This window comes from Haemaphysalis longicornis, unplaced genomic scaffold, assembly GCF_048455015.1.
Source record: "Haemaphysalis longicornis isolate Haplotype H1 unplaced genomic scaffold, Haemaphysalis longicornis Haplotype H1 scaffold_1, whole genome shotgun sequence".
Taxonomy (NCBI): domain Eukaryota; kingdom Metazoa; phylum Arthropoda; class Arachnida; order Ixodida; family Ixodidae; genus Haemaphysalis; species Haemaphysalis longicornis.
This window is the reverse complement of record NW_027526203.1, coordinates 67,600,577-67,622,257: the sequence shown is the minus strand read 5'-3', so window position 1 is coordinate 67,622,257 and position 21,681 is coordinate 67,600,577. Positions and strand designations below refer to the sequence as shown.

The 21,681-nt window shown below is 45.6% G+C and overlaps 1 protein-coding gene across 1 annotated transcript; it reads right to left on the bottom strand.

Moving 5' to 3' along the window:
* Positions 1-4,638: 4,638 nt before the first annotated feature.
* LOC144177072 (uncharacterized) lies at positions 4,639-12,618 on the bottom strand. The gene is made up of 4 exons (XM_077705246.1): positions 12,073-12,618; positions 7,470-7,558; positions 5,680-5,819; positions 4,639-4,866 (listed from the first exon to the last, which is right to left on the bottom strand). Exons 1-4 carry the CDS (start codon positions 12,279-12,281, stop codon positions 4,699-4,701), a joined length of 606 nt encoding a protein of 201 aa, XP_077561372.1. The 5' UTR covers positions 12,282-12,618; the 3' UTR covers positions 4,639-4,698.
* Between the last annotated feature and the right edge of the window lie 9,063 nt (positions 12,619-21,681).

Sequence of the window (21,681 nt, the reverse complement as noted above, 5' to 3'; positions counted from 1 at the left end):
ATATAAAATATAAAATCAGCACATGTGCAAAAAGGCCATTAACTGCGAAAGTAAAATTAGAATTCAATAAGTACACTTCAAACACGAGAAAAACCAAAGAATATTTTACTTCAAAAAGTGCAATATCTTGCAGGTAGGTAGTTTATTGGTGATGTGACTGACTGCTTGTTTGTACCTGTAATTCTGCCTTAACAGTGGAAAGCATTCAAATGGTAATGACTGTCTAAGCTGTAGCTTATAAGCCACTTAACTGCACTCAGCAATGCTACAGATCTGTGAGACAGGATAGTTGAGCAGACACCAATTTATTTGAGAGCAGGCCTCAGGTACATGTGGGTGTACAAACATATTCAAAGTTAAATAACACCGAAAGACAGACTAATATATACACAGGTAAACAATCCTATGTGGAGTAATAAAATAAAAATCAAAGAACACAAGACCACTTGCACTTCGCTGTACAGATACTAGGACACTGCACCTCTGTGAAATTAAAACTCGCGGGCATTGCACAAAGCCTCCACAAAAATTGTTCCATGGTCAGTTAGAAAAACACAGTAAAGAGAAGAGTTGGTTCTCAAAATACAAAAGGCACGAAGTCAGGTAAATTCCAATACATTAGCATGTATAGCTTACATGTATGCCACACGTGGAGGCAACACCCCTCTGATAAACTTGAACAAAGCATGTACATTACACAAATATCTATTATTTGAGGACTGCTAAGCATATACTACAGACCAGTACTTTGTTGATGAATTTAATTTCTCTCAAGTGACCCTTTTAATGTTATAGCAGTTGAAAAACTAGCATGTGGCATAGATACAGTAATGACGCCAAAACTACATACATATCAGTTGATGACACAGCCTGCCGATGGAACATTTTTGAACTCAAGTGAGCACGAACATATCATGCAAGCCACTGTCCTTAGAACAGGGAGTTCAGTTCAGCAAAAAACACACTCCCGGGATATCTGTGTCAAAATTTCAGTGTAAATGTAACATTAAAGAAGCCATGAAGACAAAATGCAAGTTTGGTTTATTTGAAAAAGTGCCTCATTACAATAACCCTGACACCACTGTAGGCGCAAGCTTCACTCAAATAAGCTATTAATAAGCAAAACAGAAAAGGCATGCAACACCCTAGCTACTTTTTCGCACTGTATGATGCATTATGAGCAGCTTGTTCCGATTGGCTGATGCCGACAAAGTGCAACACAAATTCAACAGGGGTCGTAAGCGTGTAAAATGAGATATTTGCATCTAAGTTTGGTGCCTATTCCTTTTATAGCGGTAAGAATGATAAAATAAACAATGAAAGCTACAAACATAAACTTAAAAGCACCAGTGCTAACGGGACGCACAATGCTGGCCGAAGCTGCGGAGCCGTCGAGCACAATGGGCTTGTCTGACACGACACTGTTAACTGGCATAAGCTACATTGCCACTTACGTAACTCTGTTTGTCGAGCATAACCAGTGTTTCACGAAACGATTACTATGAACTGTATACACATCCGGTCAAAAACAAAGCGAGTGTGGACAGCTGTCTTTGCGCGGTATCATTGTGCCACATAGGAACGTGGACGGTAAATAAAGACAACAAATGACACGTCTCGCCGTTTGCAGCAAGCTTAGTCAACACACACTTTTGTTTTAGGAACCTACCCTACATATGCATCGCTGATGTCGCGAAACATGCAATGCACCGGGAGAAAATTTAGACTTAAATTGTTTAATTTCTCAGTGAATAAGGCATTGTTTGCTGCCTGACAAGTGCTGGAGGCACTGTAAAACACCAAATCTTTCACAACTTGTATTTTGCTTTCATGGCCTTTTGAGTGCAAAGCATTTTGTGGACAACTTGGAAAGAGTTCATATACCACTCGCAAGTCAGCTAAGGATAGTGCACTATAGGCGTTTCCGCTTTGGAAGGGGTTTCAAAGATGAGCATCCTTTGGTTGGTGAGCCTCGAATTTGAAGACCTGAACTGTGTGGCACACATTCAGCTAACCTACGAAACGCTGATTCAACCATTTTCTTGGTGTCCAACAGTGCATCAACGTCATGACAGTAATGAAGAAGGGAGCTGCACTTTTCCCATTCTTCAGCTATGGCTTTTCGCAGCACTGATGCTGCCGGATTTCCTAGAGCTTCTCTCTCGGAATGCAGAGCCTGCTGAGGGGCCTCAAAAACAGGCAGCTCTACGAGATCAAGAACATCAGAGGATGTATCTGATGGTGGACAGCTGCCCAAAGTAATTTCGGGCCGATTACGGTAACTATCTGGGAGAGATGCAAACGACCACCCACTAATGTGCTTAAAAACAGCACAGAAGTGCTTGCATGGGTATTTGTGCTTGGCAAAGTCAGGGCAAGTGCACAGAGGCTTGCAGAACTCAACTGTGTGCGCTTCATCGTCGTCTCTTTCCGACTGAACAGCAAACGCACCTTCAGTAGGCAGTTCCCTAATGTCAGAGCGTGTATACTCCTCTGCATTTACAAGCCGCCTGAGCATGTGCCTAATAAAGCTGTGGGGCCGGTTGTGAAGAAATGCGGGGACAGCGTCGTTGTACTGTCTGTACAGTGATGACTGCCTCATTGTCGACTCGTGGAACTTTTTCTCGTTGTCAGGAAGGTAGCCACAAACAACTGCTGCGATCAGAGACGTCAGTGACCGCTTTCCACTCGCACTTTTGACATAGTGGGCCTTGAGCACCCTGTTTTGGGCTTCAATGCCGTTATTTGTCGTTAGAACAACGTCAAATTCAAGTCTATGAAACATTACCCACAGCTCCTTCACACCTAGCCACACCGTTTCAAAGTAGCTGCGAAATTTTTCGTTGTTCCAGTACTCTGAGCTAACTAGGTCTTTAAGTGCCTTCTCAAACTCGCCCTCATTTAAAGCACTGCCCAGGCGTTTCATTAGCTGCAGGGCATGCTCTGGATGAGAAATGTTATTTTCTTTTCTTCGGAGCCACCTTTGCCATGCCTGTATTCTGTGAAAATCACAGATCGTTACCCTGCTGTTCACAAACACCTGCCGGATGGCACTGATTTCTGCATTGCTATAGTCCACCATCCAGTACTGTGGGGAAAAGTTGTTGCCCCACTGTTTGAAAATGTTCAGGGCTTCAGCAATGCAGAAAGATGTTTCAAACTGCACTATAAAAGTGCCAGCAGCTGCGTACCCTGATGGTGTCTTGACAACCAGAAGAAACAAAGGCAACGCATAATCACTCGTTTTGTGCGTTGCATCTAAACATACAACTGCACTGCCGTACTTTAAGAGCATGGTGTTCATAAACTTGGACTGAAAACAGAAAAGCAGCGTTTCCTCACACTCACTGGCGACAACTTCTTCCACATTCTCCGATTCAGTACTGGTTACGCAGCTGCGTGCCCTGTATGGGCGGTAGAGGACAAAGCTGTCTGGTTGCTCGCTGCTGATTTTTTTAACTAAGTCGCCAGCATTCTCTTGGTCTATCGTGCTGAAGTGGTCTTTCCTCAGGACTGCCTGAATGTGGTTGCTCACATCTCTGTTTGTAGGGTAGAATGCCCTGCTACTGGTATCAGGCTTTTCTTTTCCTGAGAAAAGCACATCACGCACATAGTAAAGAAGGCACTTTTTCACATCTGGCACAGATGTAATTCCTTCCCTCACAAGCATTTCAATCCTCTCCGCAATGTCCTTGTTTACACCCTGGCTGAAGGCTTCAATTTCATCGAAACCATGATTGCAATGAGAGTCCAAGTCAGCAACTGCAACGTATACCCTGCATTCAGTGCTTACTGCCTGCTTTGCTTGCAGTGCCTCGTTCAGCTGTCTGGCCTTGTCCGACTTGAGCCTCTCTTCCTTATTTCGGCCGCATGGCTGTGGTATGTCCGCCTGAAAATTAGGCATTATGGATTATAACGTATACCTCAATCACAATGGCTTTCATCTCATGGGCACTGGGCTATGAATGCAAAAAAGATTACATAATGTGCTAGCACTATTCAGTCAGTAGAAGTTAAGTTTCTCAGATTACTATAGAAGCCTGCAGCAAAATGTTTTTTTTTTTCAGAGAACTTGTAAGAGCCATTTACATTATTGCAGAGGTAAAGGTAGCCGTGCTGACCAACAAAACTAATAAGTGAAATCAACATATCATTCAAATAGAAGGTGTAAACTAGACTGCAATAACAGTAAAAAAATGGTGTTTAAAACAGTTATGACGACATGCTATGAAACACAGTTATGTATGAAATAGGTATAATACATGTTATCTGGAACAATTTGCAAGTGATGAAATGTAATGCAACAGATGCTGAGAAATTTTAGCTCTTGTGCAGCTGGATCCAATTAGGAGAATTGCATCATAAAGAAACTTTGATAACTAGCATCTTAAGGAAGCTATAAAATTCATTGAGCAAGGAACAAATGATTGCACTATGCACAATTATTTGGAAGTGAACATTTTAGGCACCTCATAATTTATAAAAAACTGTGACATTTACTTACTTGTAGGCTGTGTATGTGCAGCTCTTAACCAAGCTTTTACATCTCATTCTGAGAGATTAGTTATATAAAAATGCTTGCATCTAACTTTCCTTGTTCAGATCCAAACAATGGGCAAGTAACCGTTACAAGTCGAACTTATGAAAGCAAACATTGAAAGAGAAAAAAGATAGTTGTGTGTGAAAGATCGAAACACCTCAGCTGAAATTTTTACACCAACAATTGCACACAATTACCTTGAAGTCGGGATAAAGTTCTACATGCTTGAAATGTAGGGTTGCTGTGCACCCTTTTTTCTTTGTCCCTTGGAGCAGGATTCTCTTCTTCTGGAAGACTTCTTTAGGCCAGTCTGTAGCTGTTGAGCCCTGTAAATTCAAGAGAGAGATATGTTTTTATTCGTGATGCACTAATGTGGCAAAGAACCAGTACCCAAATATGTTCAGTGTGGCATCCTGTGACCTAGTGCACAAAAAAAAAGGGAGCAAAGGCTTCAATGCACCCAAAGATTTTTTTTTTTTTTACTTTTTCGTTAGCGCAACTTGGACACGTAAGCACTCTACGATTTAGTGAATGTGAAAGCATTAGTGCTCAATTGCTTCCCAATAAATATGCCAGTATTGTGGGCACTGCCATTGTGTGGTGGATCACTGGTGACCTGTGCACCAGTGGGTAAGCTTGGTGAAATCACATACTCTCATTCATATCGTCCTTTTTTCTTTTTGCGTTTGTGCCAACTGCTGCTACACTAGCCCAATGCAAAGAACCGAAATGTCCAAACCAACGCGACTGCTCTCCGTCTTCCCTGTTGAAACCCCTCTGACTTTTAAAAGCAGCCTGCTACCTTGTTCATGCGGCAACAAGCGACAAGAGAACCGATTTTGTACATGGTTTTGCCTTTTTGCTGCCTCGGTAAACCAAGCTTACACACAAAAGGGTGAATGTGGGAACAACGCTGGAGTAGCAAAGCATTTATGCCAAGTTGAACATGAAAGCCTTAGACTGGTGGCGAGGTGGTAGGCAGTCGTGGGTATGGCTTGTTGTGACTACTTGTTACTCGAAAAGTCATGCCACTGAGTTCACTTGTTTTGTTTCACCATGTATGAATTAGGCTTTGAGTGGAACCGGCACAAACGAGGGTGCAGGAAATTTTCACATTCATTAGTATGTAATATACATGCCTTGTCCTTTTGCTGCTCAGTTTTCTTGTAGTATTCCACTCCAAAGATGCATACTTTAGCAGTTTGCTTGACCACACGGAATGGTATGTTGTCAACTGATATTCGACGGCCACAGTGAATCGTAGAGAAAACCACGTTGCCTGAAAAGAAAGAGCAAAATAGTTTTTAAAAGCCTCATTTTGTGTTTATGAGAAAACAACCTCTCACTTTGAAGTAACGAGCGAGTACTTCGATAAGGCTAATAAATTATATTTTAAGCTCTCTAAAAGTAAAAAAAGCTATGTAAAAGTAAGTGCCGATATGTTAAATAATGTGTAGTCTCTAAAAGGGGACACGTTAACGTTGAAAATTGTGCATGGTATTAGCCAAACAGTTTGCTCATTCTTACCCTTCAAACAGTCTTACCCTAGACTATTTATGAAAAGTTTATGAAAGACCCTTCATTTAAACGTAGCTAGTGTCTATGGAGTTTTGACGGGACCCATAATGAAAATTAAATTGTTACATCTGAGGGAACTTTAACCCAATATTTTGAGTTACGTCTGCAGACGTAACCTGAAAATGAAATTGGAGTTGCGTCCGACATGTTCCACTGTAAAAATTTTAGAGCCATGGCAGGGAACCAGAAACGGAAATTAAAGTGACGATGTGGTCAAGTGAAAACAAAAAAGTTAACGGCTGACGGAGCCAAAGTACAGTTACGTGCTATGCTACAATTAAAAAAAAATGCGTATGTTGCTGCTTTACGTCTGTGCATCATCAACAAATTATTGTTGAAACCTGACCCTTCTGTGCGTTTCACGTCAGTTGGCAATTAAAGAAAAATTTTCTGCAGTATGTGCGTTCTAATTTTATATACATACATACATATATATGTAATTTTTTTAATCGAAGTTTGGAACATTTGTTTATATGAATGCACATGTACTTCTTGCTATATTGAACACAAAAGAAAAGCATAGTTCTTTTGGCGGGCAGCTCTTGCCGAGATTGATTGATTGATTGTGCAGTTTAACCAAGGGTTTAACGTGCTGAAGTTACAGCTGGACTATGAGGCGTGGATTAGTGGAGGGCTCGGGATTATTTTTGACCAGCTGTGGATGTTTAGTTAGTTTAGATTACAAAGGGCGTCGACTCTACTAATTTAGAACGTCAATTTAATTTCAGTTTCGGGTTCCGCTGGTCGGGGATGCATTCACTGTGAATTACGCGTCTGATACACGCACAGCCGCCGATTTTTTAATAATGTCGCGCGAGCATCGACCGGCGGGTCGATCAGCGCTTTATCAGGGTAGAAGGCTGCGAAATGAGCGAGAATATAGATGCAGTTCGCATGCGCTTAACGGACCTGCAAGTGCAGTTGTCTGCTAGGGTGTCCGTACGTTCCCGCAAGTGCGGCACAACCCCTTCCCGCTTGTGTAATCAGCCGCCTATCTGTATTGGCGTGAACAATTAACGTGCACGATAAATCGCTGTCAGCACCCGGCAATGAAGACAGCCGCTTGATTACCAGCGGGAAGGGGTTGTGTCGTGATTGTGCGAACAGCCTAGCAGCTACGACATGCAGTTGCACTGGCGGGAGCGGTCTGCGGATGCGAACTGTGATCGTTCAGCCGCTTACGTATACCTTGGCGCTGATCGAACCACTCGTCGGCTGTACGTAACCCAAAACATTCAATGGTAAAAGCTCCGTCGCGTGAAACTCTACTTTGCATTTTGGGTTTCGTCGGACCTACTTTAAACTGCGGCAATTGTACTAGGCCAGAGGCAAGTCCATGAATTATGCTTACCTTTGCGCGAGTTGCTGACTTCTTTTGACGTTCGCACGGAGTACTTAACGTTCACAGCAGCCAAGGACCTTTCAAAATGCTGAACCTCGACCCAGGTGAAAAAGATTTCCATTTCCAGCTGGATTATGGAACTGGAAATCTCTTCCAGCTGGGAAATATCCCAGCTAGAAATTTGCTTTCCAGCTGGAATGTTTCCCAGCTGGAAGAGATTTCCGGTTCCATAATCCAGCTGGAAATGTTGGACTTCCAGGCTGCATTTCCAGCTGGAAATATACTATTTCCTGCTGCATTTTCTGCTAGTATTTTTCAGGGCTCGGGTTACGTACCCAGATGGGACGCACAGTACAGTGCAAAAAAAGAAAATTGTACTAAGGCAAAGTGCTTCCGAGTGAAGATAATGAACATGCAAGTACATCCGCATTTAAAAAATAGGCAGAACAAACAGTCTTACCTAAATTACTGCGAAAGAATTTCTACACAACAACGGTCACGCAGGCAGCAAGAAAGCCAGCACGAGTGGAAAGTACAGGGAAAGATTTTATTATGCATTATATAGGCAACTTAAAACAGGCAAATGTGGTGTTGGGCTAGTGTGAATGGCAACTTACAGAAGATAGAGCTGTAGGTGGACACAAACAAAAGTACAGTTGCTTGTCTACGTGTGTGTGTGTGTGTGTGTGTGTGTGTGTGTGTGTGTGTGTGTGTGTGTGTGTGTGTGTGTGTGTGTGTGTGTGTGTGTGTGTGTGTGTGTGTGTGTGTGTGTGTGTGTGTGTGTGTGTGTGTGTGTGTGTGTGTGTGTGTGTGTGTGTGTGTGTGTGTGTGTGTGTGTGTGTGTGTGTGTGTGTGTGTGTGTGTGTGTGTGTGTGTGTGTGTGTGTGTGTGTGTGTGTGTGTGTGTGTGTGTGTGTGTGTGTGTGTGTGTGTGTGTGTGTGTGTGTGTGTGTGTGTGTGTGTGTGTGTGTGTGTGTGTGTGTGTGTGTGTGTGTGTGTGTGTGTGTGTGTGTGTGTGTGTGTGTGTGTGTGTGTGTGTGTGTGTGTGTGTGTGTGTGTGTGTGTGTGTGTGTGTGTGTGTGTGTGTGTGTGTGTGTGTGTGTGTGTGTGTGTGTGTGTGTGTGTGTGTGTGTGTGTGTGTGTGTGTGTGTGTGTGTGTGTGTGTGTGTGTGTGTGTGTGTGTGTGTGTGTGTGTGTGTGTGTGTGTGTGTGTGTGTGTGTGTGTGTGTGTGTGTGTGTGTGTGTGTGTGTGTGTGTGTGTGTGTGTGTGTGTGTGTGTGTGTGTGTGTGTGTGTGTGTGTGTGTGTGTGTGTGTGTGTGTGTGTGTGTGTGTGTGTGTGTGTGTGTGTGTGTGTGTGTGTGTGTGTGTGTGTGTGTGTGTGTGTGTGTGTGTGTGTGTGTGTGTGTGTGTGTGTGTGTGTGTGTGTGTGTGTGTGTGTGTGTGTGTTTCATTTTGTATACAGGCCCTGATCTGTTCCTACAAGCAATAAAAAGACAGGTAATAAACAAGTCCTACCTTCGCGGTAACGGGAGCAGTAAACGTCGAAACTCGATGCGAGATAAACGCACAATGAAACCGTTGCGATGACTGCACTTCAATCGTCTTAGAACAAAGTCTTAGCACAAATCGACCTCTTCATTGTCCACCACGGCTGTGACAAGTAAGGCCTGCACGCCTTCCCGGTAACTAGGAGCCCTACAGACCTCCATCCACATTACTGGGCTACACAATGTGCGCACTCCGCCAAGTAAAAAGCCGCCTAGAACACTTTCTAATGATGTAATTAATCTTGTTGACTCGTTTCTTAGCGCGCGTGATGCTTACAGCTAGCTACAGTGAACTAGAATGTATTGATCCAGTGGCGCGAACGGGAGCGCTCTGCCGCGTTCGGCTGAAGCAAAGCGCGTCTACCGCCGCCAGGGGCGCTACTGCGCCTTCTCCGAAAACGGTACCGCGGTTGAACGGGTCGTTGCTTGGGGCGCTCGCCAGCTATTGCCGCTGCGGTTTTTTAGTGTGGTACAGTAATTAACCTTTATGGAAGAAAGATGCTCACTTTTGTTGTCCCTGTACCTTTCTAGGAACGTTTTGTTGCTTATCAGACCCGTTTGAGCCATCGGGCAACGGCTACAAACAAAGTAGCGCTGTGTCGTCTGCTAGCGGCGCAGACGACACGAGGGGATGTGCGATGCGTTGGCGGCGCTCGGTCGGGCAGACTCTCCGTCTGTTTATGGTCGAGGCCGGCCTTTCATTTTCTGCGTGTTTTACGTTTCCGTGATGTTCCCCTACAGAAGCAAGGGGTATCTAATCGTCATAAAAATAGTTATTGCGAGTGCTGTCGAATAGAGGTTGGACAGGCGCCGGGTAGCCGCGATGTCAAAACGAAGGACGGACACCTATTCCTTTTCTCCGGGTTGTCACGTTACCCAGGTGCTCCCAAGGCGTCTTTGTTCGCCGCGCCAATGGACGATGAACTGCGCAAAAAGTGGGAACAAAATTGGGGAAAACTGGACAAACTCTTGACCATATCTTTAGCCGTCGGTGAGCGCCACTTTGGGCCCGAGTGCATATATATATTGCGGGATTAAATCCACGTAATAAACGGCTGTGAAGTGCGACTTGCACGCGGGAAGCTGTCACTGGCTCCAGGTGCTGTACCTACCATCCTGCCTACTGTGCGTCGAATTCTGTACGGAGCATGCAGGCGGAAGCCGCAAAGAAAAAGGCGGGCAAAAAAAAAAAAAAAAAGAAAAGAGTTCCAGTTTCGGCAGTCAGCAAGAAGCGACAAAGCTGAAGAGACGAAAAAGATGAGGTGCGCCAGCCACACCACGAGGCCTCTCTCTCTCCGCAGGGCTCATCAAATGAAGGCGCAAGTTCTGTGGAATGGGATGCTTTCACAATTAGCCATCTTCAAGAAGTCAAGCTTCCTTAATTCAAAGCTCTGGTGCCGGCTAAATTTTGCCGGCGATCAAAACGTTCTTTTCGCTACCACATCGATACGAAGAGAAGAAAAGCTAGAAGTTTTTCACGAGAAATCCGTGGTCTTCTATCCACATGACGACAAAGTGTCGGCGCAAACATTTTTTCGTAGTGTGTTATATGCGGAAGCGGTGAAATAGATTCCCCAGCTGTTGCAAACAGTGTGCTGCAAGAAGCTGACAGCAGTTCGGCCTGCAAAGGGGCCATGACGGCTACGGCGTTTAGTGATGTATTGCACGTGCTAACGCCGCATTCAGCCCTAAGTGCCTGGGGAAAGCTTCCTCTAGAGGTAATTTGTTCATTGCAAACTTTGCTGCTGAAAAAATCAGCCGGGTGCTACTGGACGCGTGAATACTGGGTATAATTTGCTTCTGTAGAGGCAAATTCACGAGTAGGTTCATGCCGGGACTTTATTACAGTAAATACAAAAAAAGTAAATCCATTCGTAAAGAATTAAACATACCAGTTGTCCGCCGGCAGCACATCGAACGCGTACGCTCGTATCGATCATCTGCGCAGGTAGCAGACGACACCAAACAACACGATTTATAGCCGTTTCCCTACCGCTCAAACGGGCAGATTTGCAATAAAACGTTCCTAGCAAGGTACGGGGATGCCAGACGCGAGTAGCTTTTTTTTTGTAAAGGGTAATTACTACCCAACATCGGAACAACGACAGCCATAACAACTGCAGATCGCCTGAAGTACAGCGATTGCCGCGGCGGCGCCTTTCGAAGAGAGCGCAGCAGCGCCACCTGGTGTTTTCTACACAGAAGAGCACACCCCTTCCTCGCCGTTCGCGCCACTAGATCATTCTAGTTCACTATACAGTAGAGTGTACTCTAACTCGAGCGCCATTTTACACAAACTTTGATTGGCTTGACGTGTCTTGACTTGGCTTTAAAAAAGACTTCGGATGAGCATTGTTGCCAACGTCTTTTCTGTAAAAATGTTTTTTTTTTTTCGTATCGGGGGTCCTTACCGGTCGCGATTTTGAGATATGCATAAAAGAGAAGAAATTTGTTATAATGAGTCTCACTAACTTGTTTAACCCCCCGCTAATAAATAAATAATGTGGTCGACGCTTTGAAGACTTTGTGTGAAACAGGAACTGCTTCACATGACATGTTCCGAAATCGTATATCTTTCACTGAAATCACACAAAAGAAAAATAATTAAATGATTGGCCGTTTCAAAGACCAAAAGTGGAATTACCTTCACCAACTGACACATTGGCAACTTCCTCCCAAGATAAGTACAGTTGGAGCTCAAATTTTTCTCATGTGCTGCTAGGCTGGAAATTCTCGCCAGCTGGAAAATGCCATTTTCAGCTGGAAGCCAACGTGTGCTGCTTGGCTGGAAATTCTTTCCAGCTGGAAACTCTAAGTTCCAGTGGGAAGGCAACATTTCCAGCCTAGGCTGGAAATGTTGCCTGGAAATGTTGGAAATTTCCAGCCTAGGCTGGAAATCTTCTTCAGCTGGAAATGAGTTCCCCGCTGGAATGCAACATTCCCAGCTAGACTGGAAGTTCTTTCCAGCTGGGAACTACCATTTCCTGCTGGGACCACGTATTCCAGCGGGATATAACACTGGAAAGAACCGTTTCCAGCTGGAAATACTGTGTCCATTTTCATCATCATTTGACTTCAAGTAGCCATGCCAGTAGCCGTCTTCTTGATGCAGCCCTTGCAAGTACTTCTCCAAAACAATTTTCTGCCGATCAGCAGAGTCGCTCATCGTTGCATGTCGTCGAAGACCAGCGTGCAAATGCGAGTTCTTGCGGTGGACTGAACGTGCGCGTTCTGTGCTCCGGTATACGGAAGGACCACACAAGAGCAAAAACATTTTTGTGTTCACTTTATTTTGAGGGATTCCTTTCCAGAAAGTAAACCATCACCACATGTGAAAGCTCCATGCGCGTGCGTTGTGCCGAGCGCTTTTAGCTATGAACAGGACGGGAGAAACATAACCAACACCACATGTGAGCCTCGAAGGAGCATGGAGAGCCAGATGCAGGAACAGGTAAGGTTAATAACTACCACATGTGGGCGTCACCTTCCCGGCGCGCAAGGCCAGCCGCGCGCTCGGAACGATCGACCGCCACGCACGAACGCGACGCCCGAAACCACGAAACAACGGAAACAAGAAAAAAAAAGAAAAAAAAACTCTCTCTCTCTCTCTCTCTTTTTCTCACTCCCTCGCTCGCTCTGGACAGTTAGTCAACTGACAAACTGCCACGTGACTTTTTGTCGACGTCACGACCTCTGCGATCACGTGACAGGAGCAAGAGGGGGTGTAGGGGCGATCGTCTGTGAAATGAGGCTCACCCTCACGTGACCCAAGGATTTCTTTCCTCCTTTCAGCCGCTTCGGGGCAGAGCCGGTAGCTGCTGTAGATCTGTCGAGGTGGTAAATGAGCCAGTTCCTGCCTTCTCGAACACTGCAGCCAAACGTGAGATCTGGAACATCAACAAGCACATTTGTATATTTGGGTTAAAATGAATACTAGCTTTAATAGCTTTAAATGAATACTAGCTTTCAGATGATGATGAATACTAATTTTAATGCTGCTCTCAGGCGCACATAGTTTTGAGTGAAATCTAGCATCTGTATCCGAAATAAGCGTTATCTGGTATATGGGGAATCTTTCTTTCTTAAATTGATTTTGGCTACAAAGACGAATTTTGACAACACCAATCGTAAAGGAAAATGTTAAATTTAAATCACTCTTTATTATTAAGAGACGCGGATACGTTTTTCTATTTGTGCGATCATAATCTTCGGTGGCAACGACCATTCCTCCTAACCCAAAATACATTTCTGCAGACAAAAGCAGCCATCACACACCAGAATCGCTAAGCAATTATTCATGCATGTATACTTTCGCGCACTATGTATTCCTCAGGTATTTCTCGAGCCCTGGAGTAAATTGCTTGTAAAAACCTTATTTAAAAACCTCTAACCAATATACTAGCAAAGGTTATGCCTGCATTGTCTAAATATTTATCGGCTTATAGCTGTAACTGCGTTTTTAAATATCGTTCTTGTACTTAAAGCTGAAACTCGAAGCATGGAACTGAAGCGTAAATTATAAATTATAAGCGGCGGAATTATAGTTGATTGTATTATAAACAAACAGTAATTGCTTAGTTTGTATATTTATTGCTACAAATTCATTCTGCTATGTTCCGTTGATTCACGTGAAGAGAAAATGCAGAACCCGCAATTGAAACGCAATAAAATAATATATGTAGTCACTACTTAGTTAACATAGATTTAACAACACGATATGAACCTACGGACCCATCCTTTGAGCCTAAGTGTATGGGAGATGCCTTCCTCCAGCTGTGGACATAAATATGCTGATAATAAAAACGATAACAATAATACTGGCAATAATTATAATATTCACAATAATATTAATAATAGAAGAACAACAACAATGCATGCTACGAAAACAAACTAAACGCAGGCAATCAAAAGATAATAAAAAGAGTGCAGATAGAGTGCAGATAAGCTTAGTGTTGCATTAGTTATTGTATATGTTGCCTTATATACATTTTGCTGCATACCGTGCATTCACTTTGGTCCAAAACACACGATCGAAACGCCTTAAATAATAACCCACGTATAAACAAACGTGTGTAGCTAATGTAGACATTGGATTAATTACCAGATGCTCTTCCGCGCATTTCATGAGCAATTCAAGAGTCAAAGAAGACAATCAGAATGTAATAAATAAATAGTGCACGTGTATGCTCACCTAAATTATAAAGCTACTGATGCAACCGCATCCTGCTATCTCGTGCAAGCGTAGAAAAGCGAAACGAGCAGCATGCAGATCGTACAGGTCCGCGCAAAAGTAAACGGAGCACAGGAGCGGTGGCCGAACTGCATCGCTGCGCCGCGTATAGGCGCCGACGGGAACCATGGAGCGCCGGTCAAAGAGTGTGTTCGCACTGCCCCCGCCGCCCTATCTGATATGTTTAATCGCCGCTCTGCTGGCGTGTCATGCTCGGCGGGACGGTCTTCACAAGGCAGCGTGGGGCTATAGGGACCGGGCGGCCGTTGTATGGCACCACCGTCGTTTCAGCGAACAGCGCCGCCCGTGGCGAACCGCTCGTCAGTGGAATGCCGGTGGCGGTCAGCGCAGCATAGTTGTGCATGGCTTTCTGTCGTTTTTCTGCGGTGCGGCTTTCAAAGCGACCGTATCCCCACGTTCATTTTTCAGATCGGTATATCTTGAGTGTGGATGTGACGTTTACGAGGCATGTCATGTGTGTTATTTACGCCCATACTCAGTATGTACAAATAGCAGACGACGCTCAATACGCCAAGCTGGAAGTCAAGCTGGAAGTGAAAGTTCGTTGCTTCATGCAATTTTTTCATGCCTGCATGCAGTTTTGCGAATCGAGGAGTATATTGCCGCTAAATGCTCCCACAAAGCCGGTGTGTGCAACCGATCTAGGAATGCTGCGGCGCTGGCCTTTGGCAGTTGATGACGAAACGGCGCCGACGTCGTGCACAAGCGAAAGACAAAGTTGGAGGGTGTCTTCGAAGATTTACCTCAAAACAGAAATTGTGACGGACGATGCTTCCGTATTTTCATTACCTACGGCTGAAACGTGTTTAATTTCACAGAAATGCTCTTATGCAGTCATCGGGATTCGTTGATAGAATAAATACCGCATGATAGCAGAATGTTATTGCTTGTCGTGGGGAAGCATTGCTTTACAAGAATTGCAATGGTTGCTGGCTAGTTGGTAAATGGTTTTTCAAAAACCAATTCCTGCGTGGCTGAAGGACGCAAGACAGGAGGGTGCCCGAAACCCGTACTCAGCTTCACACCTGAATGCTGCGGTCGGTTTACAAGCTGCCACCTACGCTTGAAAAATCATGAGCACCTCCGTCTAACGACGATGATGGTTTATCGCAAAGCTATATCGCATGGGTTTCCTTGGTTGCCTTCTGGATTTAAACTTTGACTAGTTAAGCGTCGAATTTGACCAGCACGCAGTTTGGTCTTTTGATCGCAGCGTCTTTGACTTTGACCATTTCCCACTTGATTTCGCACGAAGAAAGCTTTGTGTTCAACCATCATAATTACACGGAGGGCTAGATGATTTTGCTGTTTAATTTTTAACTTACATGCCCCCTCTCCAAATCTAAACTTTTTCCAGCGTGTCGGAGATGTGTCTGTGGTGGGGGACTCGGGCTCATGCACCCATATTTGAGGCAACTAATCGCGCGTTTTTGGTGTCTTCACCAGGCATTACACGATTTTTTAGATACTCTGTAAAGAATGCTTAAGCATTAAAAAACATTGGCTGACGTTAACACTGCCACATTTTTTAACTATCGGTGCCAGCCTTTATTCTACGCAGGTGGTAAAACGGGAAGGGGAGGAGGGATGGTTTGTAGCTTGGGCTGTTGAGTTGGTGAATAACTTTGACTCTTGATAAAATGACCACCACAAACGTGGGATTTCCACTTCGGCTTTCAGGCTCCCATGCTGTCACAGTGTCGCTCACAAAAACCGAAGGTACAAAGCTCACGGTTACAGAAAGTAAACTACCGCAACATTTCTACGGCTACACGGTAATCCATCTCGTATGCAGGTGCATTTCTATTTAAAGCACACGTATCGAGGTATCCCAGAGCTAAGGCTGGCGTGGAAACCGTGGTTATTGAAACCAGTGAAGATAATTTAAAGTGGTAGAAATGAATTGTAATATTGCTAATAGTTTTATTCCTACTCAGATCGCGCGGAGCCAGGCGCAGAACGCTGCGAAAAGCGCTTGTGTCAATGTAGCCCTTTCCCAACCTTACAAGCATCCAATAAGTTTCCGTAGCCGTGAGTGCATTTAAGAAGAAAATAATACTAATAATAGTAGTTTTATTCGTAATCAGAACGGGTGGAGCCAAGCGCAGATCGCAGCAAAAAGCGCTCGTGCCATTGCAGCCGATATCCAACTTTAGACGCGTCCGACAAGTTTACGTAGTCATTACAGCATCTAAGAACCCAGCACATCTGTTTAGACTTCGTTTCATCTCACATGTCTGCTCACAACGCCACCAAAACATAGAAAGCACCGAAGCAAACACGACAAAAACGACGGGAGGCTGTGTAGTCCAATGCACCGGCTCATTCCACTGACGAAGGGAGCGCCGAGTGGTGGCGCCACCCGTCCAGCTGCCCGGTCCCTATAGAGGGGCGCTGTTGGAATTGCCGCTCGCAGGCATCAGCGGCGACCGCACCCGCTGCTCATGAGCTGGACGAAGCTGCGCGCGCCCGGAAACGTGCCTTGTTGGGCCCTGTAAAGGGCGGCATAAAATTGTATGCCGCTGCGGTTCAGCATAGCATGTCATTGCTATATAATTAATTGTCAGCCGGCAACAAAATTGCCGTGTACAATATAGAAAGCACATTCACAGACATTTTCGTTGTACGGAAAAAAAATCCCGCTAACGAGATTTCTTCTTTTATTTTGGGTTTGTCCCACGTTATTGATGCCGGTCAGTCCAGGTCTGTTCTGAAGAAAGGAAAATAAAAAAATGTCCATGCGGGGGAAATTCTGTATTAAAGAACACCGTAAAGAATAGGTACAGTCGTTGACTGCTATTACAGCGGGCCTCATAGGGCGCATATTCTGTTGCGCATTAAAACCGACGTTGTTATTTTTAACAACGAGCACCTTACATTAGTTAAGAAAGTGTTGCAGATTTAAATTAAACTCCGCATTGAATTGAAAGATCGCTTCACCGCATGACCTCAGTGTCTTGCAAAAGAGCACCATCAAGGCCTCAAAATGACCGTTGACGAGTATGGTCGTCATGGCCGATGGCGACCACGCTCTTAATCGGTTAACTTGGACAAGATCTTATGTCAACGGGAGCTAAAAGGGTTAATGCGACAACAAAATATGCGCCCTATGAGGTCCGCTGTAATAGCAGTCAACGATTGTACCTATTATTTACGGTGTTCTTTAATACAGAATTTCCCCCGCATGGACATTTTTTATTTTCCTTTCTTCAGAACAGACCTGGACTGACCAGCATCAATAACGTGGGACAAACCCAAAATAAAAGAAGAAATCTCGTTAGCGGGATTTTTTTCCGCACAACGAAAATGTCTGTGAATGTGCTTTCTATATTGTACACCGCAATTTTGCTGCCAGCTGACAATTAATTATATAGCAATGACATGCTATGCCGAACCGCAGCGGCCTACAATTTTATGCCGCCCTTTACAGCGCGCAACAAGGCACGTTTCCGGGCGCGCGCAGCTTCGTTCAGCTCATGAGCAGCGGATGCGGTCGCCGCTGATGCCTGCGAGCGGCAATGCCAACAGCGCCCCTCTATAGCCCCGCGCTGCCTTTAGAAAACCGTCGCGCGTAGCATGACACGCCAGCGTAGCGGCGATTAAACATATCAGATAGGGCGGCGGGGGCAGTGCGAACACACTCTTTGACCGGCGCTCCATGGTTCCCGTCGGCGCCCATACGCGGCGCAGCGATGCAGTTCGGCCACCGCTCCCGTGCTCCGTTTACTTCTGCGCGGACCTGTACCTTTCTTCCGCCGGGATCCAAACGAATTTTATGCGGCCTGGCGTGAAGAATTTTCACACCACTCAGCACAGCACAATCTGTGATGACGGCGCGAATCCATTCATGCGTCTGTTTCGATGGCACGAACTTTACGGGGGTAAAAACGGCCCTCGGAACACCGTGGATCGCAGCATATCTGTGGGCGCGACAAGAAACGCCCCTTTTCAGCAGTGCGAAGCAGAAAGGCGCGGTTCCGGTTTTCCACTCCGGGTGGCGCTCGTATTTTCGCAGTATCGAACTTCAACTTTTAAGTTCACTTCTATATTAAAAACTCCATAATTAATAAGTAACCTGGTAATAAATGTAAAATGCAACAACAACGTTCATTTATGCTCGTATGTAGTACAGCCCCCAAACGTTAGGATCGCTGCAGTCACGGGACAGAAAAACGGCGGAGTTTCATCCCCCTGGCGAAGCTTCCATAGAAGCCCATACGTTCAGAAAATGGCGGCTCAGAAGCTGATGATGATGATGATTAGTGGCTTTCCCTTTGAATCGGGGCGTCGGTTGTCAGCAACCGACTTGCCTGTTTTATTACGTTTACTTGCCCTACTCCCAGCTAACCTATAGATTTGCTTCCTCCCTCCCATCTCTTTTCTGTTTTAAACTCATCGCCCCCACCCCCCTTATTTTCTCCCTTCGCTGTTCTAAATTCTCGTCCGCATGATTACTCCGCCTGCGTACCCATCCCTTCCCTACTTTTCCTCCACCACCACTCCAGTCGCCTCTTCGTCACCTCTATGGCCTTAAAGTTGAGGTTCCCCTTCGCCCCAAATCCCAAAGCCTCCGCCAGCGTCGTTTCCCCCTCACCCCGCGGTGGCCGTATCTCGGTGCAGCTCCTGAAAATATGGTATATAGTTTCCCGATCACTGCCGCAGCATGCACACGTTTCATCCTGCTGCCTGTAGCTACCCGTGTATACCCGGGTTCTTAGGCACCCTACCCGTGCCTCGAAGAGCAACGCACTGCCTCTCGTATTGCCATAGAATCCCTCCTTCTTAATTTCCCGTTTCTCTGCCCTATAAGTCTCCAGGGTTTTTTTCGCTTCCATTCTCTGTGCCCACTTCGTTGTCTCTGCTGCCTTTACCTGCTTTTTAACTGTTGTGTAAACTCCGCTTTCCCCTACCGACTTTCCGTACCGCTTGGTCAGCTGTCTGGTCCTCCGTCTCCACCGCGTGTCCACGCTCCTCAAATACAGGTACTTAAACACCCTCGCGGCCCATTTTTCGTCCTCCATGTCACGAAGTCGCTCCTCAAACTTTATCTTGCTCTACGCCTCCCTCGCCTCGAAAGACGACCAGCCCATATCCCCTTGTACCGCTTCATTTGTAGTTTTACTGTGGGCCCCTAGGGCCAATCTGCCTACCGCCCTCTGATTTACTTCCAGACCCGCTTGGGTCTCTGGCTTCATGCACAGAACCGAATTAGCGAAAGTTAATCCTGGTACCATGACCCCTTTCCAGACTCCCCTTACCACCTCGAATTTGCTGTATCCCCAGAGGGCTCTATGCTTCATTATAGCCGCGTTCCGTCTTCCTTTCGTCTTAAGGTGAGCCTCATGCGCCTGCGTGTAATCTTCGCTGTTGTTCAGCCATACTCCTAAATATTTATACTCTTTTACCAATGGTATTTCTACTTGCTGCACTGATACTGTTTTGTGCTCCTCGCCGTCATTAAAGACCATGATCCCCGATTTTTCTCTGCTAAAGGATAGCCCTAGGTGTGTCGCTTCTTCACCGCATATATCCATCAAGCCCTGCATACTTATCCGGTTGTCCGCCATCAACAATATGTCGTCTGCATACATTAGTCCCGGAACCCGTTGTTCCACTACCTGCCCGTTTTTCATGTAGGATAAGTCGAACCCCATCGTGCTGACTTCTAGCTTCCTTTCTAACCCCGTCATGTAGATCATGAACAGCAGCGGAGAGAGAGGACATCCTTGTTTCAAACCCTTGTAGGTGTATACAGGCCTATTGTATGTTACCCCCTCCCACACTATTTGTACTTGGTTCTCCCGGTATAGCTCCCTGAGTAAGCTAATGAATTCTGCCCCAACTCCCTCGTCCTCCAGGATACTCCAAAGCCGCTCCCTGTCTACATTATCATACGCCGCTTTAATGTCCAGAAAGGCTAACCACAAAGGTCGGTTTTGCATCTTCGCCACCTCTATGCATTGGCTTACCACGAATAAGTTGTCGTCTAGTCTTCTGTCCTTTCGAAACCCATTTTGAAGCTCCCCTAATATCCTATTTTCTTCCACCCACTGCCCTAGTTCGAACTTCACTGCCTGCATTGCTAACCTGTACACCACTGACGTGACGGTTACTGGCCTATACGAGCTTGGGTTTGTCCTGACTCCTTTGCCCTTGTACACTAATTTCATCCTGCTCATTTGCCACGAGGCCGGTATTGCCTTTTCTTCTATCCTTGTTCTGATGGCTTGCAGTAGTTTTCCCTTGCTCTTTGGTCCTAATTGGTTAATCAACTCCATCGGTATCCCATCCGTGCCTGCCGCGGTATTCTTGGGGACCTTTTCCTCTGCTCTTTTCCATTTCAGCTTGTCCCCATCTATCTCCAGACATTTCGGCCTACCCGCCGCGACATCTCTCTGTCGCTGCGGGCAGGGGTTTCCCCAGGCATCGAATCAAGGGCGGGTGTCTCAATGGCTCGGGGGGGGGGGGGGGGGGGTTCATAAACTAGAAAAGCTGTTTTTTTTATCCTCACTAGTTAAATAATTAAGTTAAATAATTAGAATAAATTATTAGGTTAAATTATTAGTTAAATAATTAGGTTAGGTTAACTAGTTAAATATTCAAGTTAAATAATTAAGTTAAGTTAAATAACTAGTTAAGTAAACTTCCCTCGACCGTGGGACTGTCCTGCTTACTCGCGTTTCCGCTGCCTCCATTGGACCATTTTTCCCTGGGCACCCGACATCACTCCCAAAATCACTTCAAGCGAGTGGGGAATTGCTGCGTCCCCCGCGTGGTATTCCACTTCGGCGCATTAAAAAGGGCAGTAAGGCACACCCCTGAAAATATCTGGGTTTCGGAGAACTCGTGCACAAAATGTTCTCGTCGTGCAGTTGCTCCCGCACCCACCCGTCACCCGTACCATTCATATGAATGTCACGGTAGCAGGCGAAAGTTTCCGTGACTAATCTGCGGCCGTTGAAGCTCCCCTTTTCCTTTACTTTTTTTTTTTCATTTTCGCTACTCCCTGGCTGGTAGCAATGAGCTCGCAGCGTGGTCAGCCTCAAACCACTTTGCCCCTTTCCTTTGAAAGCCTTTTTTGTGTGCACATACGAACTTGCCACGAGCTGTCGAAAAAAGGAAATAAATACGTGCAACGCTAACAGCAAGCTCGGGGGGCGCACTTTTGTTTAGCAGACGGGCAGCCCGCGCATGCGCAGATCGATACTGAAAAAGGTCCATACAAGGACTGACAAGAGTGAAATTTGGGGATTCAAGGGGGGGTGTCCAGAAAAACTAGGGGGGGTCTACACACCCTCTAGGGGGGGTGTAGGGAAATCACTGGCTGCGGGGCCTGTTCATCCACCTTAATGATTTTGTGCAGGTATGCTAATGCTTCCTCTCCCTTGAGCATCTGCCCCTGCTCGTTTTCTATAGTACCGCC